This window comes from Asparagus officinalis, chromosome 8 (assembly GCF_001876935.1).
Source record: "Asparagus officinalis chromosome 8, Aspof.V1, whole genome shotgun sequence".
In the NCBI taxonomy this organism is placed as follows: Eukaryota; Viridiplantae; Streptophyta; class Magnoliopsida; order Asparagales; family Asparagaceae; genus Asparagus; species Asparagus officinalis.
This window is the reverse complement of record NC_033801.1, coordinates 43,784,883-43,791,049: the sequence shown is the minus strand read 5'-3', so window position 1 is coordinate 43,791,049 and position 6,167 is coordinate 43,784,883. Positions and strand designations below refer to the sequence as shown.

Here is a 6,167-nt window from a genome sequence, read left to right as displayed (position 1 = left end):
CGATCTCGATCACATCGTGCACGTAAAGGAAAAGGATATTATCACGTTAATAACACGATAACATACCCTAGCCCACGTAACACGACACAATATGAGATCGGCCCATATGCCTTAAAACATGACACAAAAAGTTGTGCTTGGTAGTGAGGTGGCATGATCCCCTCCACTCATTCAAATGGTTGCATATCCTCATGTACTCCTCAATCCATGTGAATGTGGTCCCCCATTTGAATGAGTGTGAGTGGAAGGGGTTATGCCATCTCACTACCAAGCACAAAATTTGTGCTTGGTACCAGGTGAATTTTCCAATGCTTAAGCACGTTATGTTACCCTCTGTTTACAGCTGAAGAACTAGTAAAATCCATCTGCATGTTGTGTATGATTTCTGTGCTTGGAATAAATTGACCGAATTAACTTTTAGAGTCAAATTAATCTAAGTTATTATTATCATTGACGTGTGTGAGGTATATTCATTAATAATGCTTTGGTGCATATTTAATGTCATGAACTGGATTCACTGAATATTTTTTATGAGCGGACAAGGCCAAGTTGTTGGTAGTTCTATGATTTGACGTGCGCCAATGTTGAGAAAAAAAAGATTATAGCACATATTGTTAGACAACAAACAAAGAATATTTCAAGATTAAGCCTCCAGCTCTACATGAAAAACAAGGTGAATGTATGACTATTCAATATGTGATAAACCTATAATTAATGAGTTAGTTTCTTGGGTCTGCGCGGTCTCAGTCAAATATTAATGTCTCAATGGGTACAATCTCTGTTCATATTAACAGACTGAGAAAAGATTATCTGGACAGAATAAATGTAGAAAAATTCGCTGAACCTTGCATTCCTTTAGGTCTTCACATTTGTAGTCTCCCGTTATGTATTTACTTTTGCGAGTATAGATTTCTGTCTTAGTCCAATGCATTTAGGTTACAGTTCTTTACCTGTTCCTCAAGAGTCCGGCTGCTAGAACAAGGAGAAGTTTTGTCTATTTACATCCATGATCAAGTTTACAAAGAATCGTGAATATCTTTGGGAACAATATTTGATCATAGTATAGCATCATTTGAGGAGAATGTTTGAGATGTTTTCATATTGTATTGTGTCGTTGTCCCCTCTTATCATATCATTGATCCTTGTGAACTTAATTAAATCAGGCACCATCAAAATAATTAAGATAGGAAAAATATTTATATCTGTGCAGATATCATACGGTCAGTGCTGAAATGGGCTGATATTTTGTTTGATGCTTAGATCTTAGATTTTACAAGTGAAGTCATCATAAATAATGATGCCTTTATTAACTGAATGCAAATATACAACAGATACACTCACAGCAAACTCACTCCTCCAGTAGTTCTAAAACTGTCAAGCAGATAGATACCTTGAGAACAATCTTTTACTAGAACACTGTAACATTTGAAGAAAAACTCAAGAAAAACTCATTAATTATAGCTTTTGTATCTGTAGCCGTGGATCATGGAGTCATCTTCAAGCAATCGTCGTGGACTATTGTGTCATTGTGGAAGGAGGGCTATACTCTCTAGATCTGGAACTAAGAAGAACCCTAGTCGATTGTTTTTGGGATGCGCTAATTGGAGAGAGAGTAACTGTGGATTCTTCAAATGGGTGTCTGATGAAGATGAGTTTGAAGGGTCAAAGGCAGAGCTTGTTCAGACGAATCAGTCGAGTGTGACGCCACAAGTTTCAAGAGCCGTGTCAAGTGGGGAAGTGCAGGAAAGGAGAAAGTTTTTACTTGATATTATGGATTTGCTGAAGGTTGTTGTATTTTCTCTTTTATTTGGTATTTTTATCGGATTTGTATTTGCTATTTTTATTGGATTTGTGCTAAGTAGGGTGAACTAATGTATTGTTGGATTTGTTGAAGTGTATGTTCTCTGCATGTGTACTAAATATGTTGCCTAGGTTTATGTTGAAGTGTTATGTTCTCTGTATGCTAAGGCTTATCAATGGTAATAAGTTTGCGGATGAAACATCATTCACTTGAAATCTCTATCAACAGGCGACATACTAGTAATCTTTTTATTTCCTCTTGATGTTGTGTTGAGTGTACATGCAAAGATGATATCCCACCCTTGTCAACAGGCGACATACTAGTATGCTCTAGCTTACATCCAGCTTACAGAACTGGAACACAAGTCAGCAACAGAACTTTGAACACCATATTCACAGATACATGAACACAAGTCTAGCTTACATCCAGCTTACATCATTAACACCCCAACAACTTTCTGATTCTAGTATTCTCTGAACACAAGTCAGCAACAGAACTGGAGCTCAAGTCAGCAACAAAACTTTATTTTCTGATTTTTCATACTAAAATTTGAACACCATATTCACAGATACATGAACACAACTTTCTTCTTCCCGCATCAGCATCAAAATCAATTCACCCAAGAATATGGCAGTCAATCTCGGATGCAGAACAATCCAGCTGCAGAACTGGAGCAAAAGCAATCTCGGATGCAGAACATGAAACTTCATCAATCCAAGAACTGGAGCAAAAGCAAACCAATCTCGGATGCAGAACAATCCAGCTGCAGAAGCTAAACATGAAACTTCATCAATCCAAGAATATGGCAGTCAAAACTTGGGAACCTTTAATCTATACAGTTAAGATGCTTAGTAATTGTGATACAGTAGAACTGTAGAAGTAAAATATAATGGACTTAACAATTCACTATTAAACACCAAGTCAGCAACAGAACCACCAAAAGATGAAACATCATTCACTATTAAACAATGAAATGGACTTAACAATTAAACAAAAGATGAAACATCATTCACTTGGGGTACCACACAAATACATAACCAAAGATACAAAACTAAACCCATTGGTGCTCTGCCTTCATCAAAAAATCACATTATATAATACAAATGGCAATGTACAAGTTTTTCCGTATGTATTAACCATTACCTTCCTCAAATGAATCTTCTAAATCATCCGTGGCTTCATCAATGTTATCTTGTTCCATTGAATCACTATAAAAAAATTTGATTATAGCAAAACATATTAAAGATCATTGCACCAACTTAAAAAAAGTTTAAAGATCATCCGTATGTATTAACCATTACCTTCCTCAAATGAATCTTCTAAATCATCCGTGGCTTCATCAATGTTATCTTGTTCCATTGAATCACTATAAAAAAATTTGATTATAGCAAAACATATTAAAGATCATTGCACCAACTTAAAAAAAGTTTAAAGAAATAGTATTATAGTATTACTAAAACAAATGATACACTACCTTGACAACTTTAGAGGGCAATTTCTGCTATCATGATTTTGTCCTCGCTTTCCACACAATTTGCATTTCCTAGGCCGGTATCTGCGGATCTCTCTCGATGGCTTTAACCTCTTCCCTTTAGGCCTTCCTTTTGTTCTTGCTTGACTTGGTTCATGAACTATATCTTGAGAACACTCCATCTCTAAGAACAACCCTTTTTCTGACATTTCGGCACCATCTTTTTAGAATATATTGCTCCGGTAACTCACTATGATTGGTAATTTTAAGATATGCCAAGATATGTCGGCATGGAATGCCCTTGAATTCAAACATGAGACACGAACAACGGACCATTTTAGTTGTTTTGCAATATATAATATGTCTCAATTTTTCATCATGACCACAAAAATTTAATTGGAAAGTACTTTCTCTTTCATTTTCTTTTACTAGCTCAATGTTATACATTAAGCTAGGTTGAAGCTCGTCTTGAAAAATATAAAAGATTTTTTTCGTGTAGATTTGGGCCATTTGTTTTTCCATTGACCATAAAGTCTTTAATTTTGGCTTTTTCTCTACTGTGCAATGATCTTCTTTAAGCTCCCCCTCTCTTTGTCTCGCCAAGACCCTCTGAAATATGGTCACGAAATCATGAAGTGAATTTTTCCTTGATATATGTTTTTTTAGTAATGCATTCATCCCTTCACTTCTTTGACTGCTAGACATTCCGGCCCAAAAGTATTGTTTATGATAAACGGGAGCCCATTTTTCACGAATTTCATAGATATCCTTTAGCCAATCATGCGTTTCCAATCCATTTTTCTTAAGAATTGAAACCCAATTCTCTTCAAAAGAGGTAGCAGTCTCGGAGTCCCAAATATTATCTTTGAAAGATTTCATAAATTCCATATTATAAGCCCATTTACCTAACTTCTCAGAAACTTTGTCCAAGATATGCCAAATGCAAAACCTATGCCGAATTTCTGGAAAAACTGTTTCAATTGCCTTGCATATGCCAAGACATTGATCTGTAATCATGCCTGAAGGAGGATGACCCATTGCTTCAATCCATTTGTTAAACAACCATACAAAAGACTTCGCCTCTTCGTTTGGGATCAAGCCACATCCTAAAAAAACACTTTGCCAATGGTGATTTATGCCTACAAACGGCACAAATACCAAGCCATATTGATTTGTGTTATGCGTGGCATCGAAGGAGACAACATCGCCAAAGTGTTGATAATTCATTCGAGCAATGCCATCCACCCAAAAACAATGAGTTAAGCGCTTCTCTTCATCAACTTCATAAACATAATAAAATGAAGGATTCTTCTCTTGTTCCGACTTGAAATGATCCAACATCATTTGTGCATCATGACCGCGCCTCTCCTCTCTCAAATCTCTTTCATAATTTCTCACATCGGTCTCAATGCATCCAATTCTATGAAAACCTCCGCTAGAGTTTTCAAAGAAGGCCATTTGCTTGTTTGTTGGAATGTTCACCTCTCCAAACTGCTTTATCAATGTCTTCTTCGCACTTGTTACCTCACGGTTTCCCCTTAGAAAATGAGTTCTACTCGGTGAAGTAATTGTATGATTATGTTCTTCCACAAACTTGTAGACACTCCATATGCCAATGTTTTTGTCTAATTTCAAACGAATCAAGGCCTTACAATTTGTTCTAATTGTACCACATCGTCGAATTTCCAACGATTTGCTCTTTAACACTCCTTCCTTCGAACAAACATAACTTTTGCCAATTAACTCTCTATCCTTCCCATAATTTGTTGTGCTATTACGGATATCAAAACCTCCGACCTTTCCGTAATTTTTGTAGAATTTTTCAGCTTCTTCTAAATTGTCGAAAGTCATTCCTATTTTTGGTTTTAGGTGCTCATCAACAATTGGCATAACTAAGTCATCAACAACATGGGAGCAACCATCTTCAGTTTCTATTGGATCAGACATCAAGAACAATTTTTACCTACAAAAATTAACATCAACAACAAACATCAAGAACAAACATAAACAAATATCTTTTCTGTTCACAGTTATTATATGGGGTGTTTCCTGTAAATAGTTATTATATGGTGAAGCATCTCATAATTGACAAAGACTACTGTGCACTAGTTTAATGGCAAAACTTCTCCATGTTCTAGTAGCCGGACTCTTGAGGAACAGGTAAAGAACTGTAACCTAAATGCATTGGACTAGGACAGAAATCTATACTCGCAAAAGTAAATACATATTTCATTTATTTATGAGCCTACAGCTAAATAGCACCGTCACAGGAGACTACAAATGTCAAGCAAGAAGTCTTAACACCAAGCTATAAATCAAAATTAGGGTTAAAGTTTCCCCAAATCAAGTGAGAAGATGAAAACGCACCTGATTCAAGCGAGAGGGTTTGGGTTCTGCGGAGATCGACGGCGAGAGGGCGTCGGCTCTGATCGACGGCGAGATGGTTTCACCAAGAGCCGTCGGCGCTGATCGACGGCTGAGAGGGTCTCTCTCTGCGGAGCTCGACGGCGTTCAGGCGTCGGAGCAGCTCGACGCTTGAATCAGGGTGTTGTATTTAGCACCGTCGGGTCGACGGCGAGAAGGGAGGAGAGGGCTCTGGGGGTCGGAGGAGAGTCGGAAGAGAGAGAGAGAGAGCTCTGGGGTCGGAGTCTGGGGATCTGAACAACAAAGTCACGAGAATGCATCTTTAAAAAGTGAATTTATTGAATGGGAGAATCTAAGCCGTTCACTGCTATCGGACGGCTGGCGGAGATTTTCGCACAGTAAACCGTGCGAAAAGTTTTCGCACCTGAAAAGTTCTCTCTCTCTCTCTCTCTCTCTCTATATATATGTGTATTATATGTATATATATGGGTATATATGTATATATAGAGAGAGTTGGTGTTTCATAAGCAA

At 37.3% G+C, this 6,167-nt stretch overlaps 1 protein-coding gene across 1 annotated transcript; it reads right to left on the bottom strand.

Moving 5' to 3' along the window:
* LOC109821186 (protein FAR1-RELATED SEQUENCE 5-like) lies at nt 3,426-5,219 on the bottom strand. The gene has a single exon (XM_020387375.1). It carries the CDS (start codon nt 5,217-5,219, stop codon nt 3,426-3,428), a length of 1,794 nt encoding a protein of 597 aa, XP_020242964.1.

Bases quoted from the DNA above. Each gene is read 5' to 3' on its own strand.
- LOC109821186 (XM_020387375.1), bottom strand. From the start codon at position 5,219: ATGTCTGATCCAATAGAAACTGAAGATGGTTGCTCCCATGTTGTTGAT.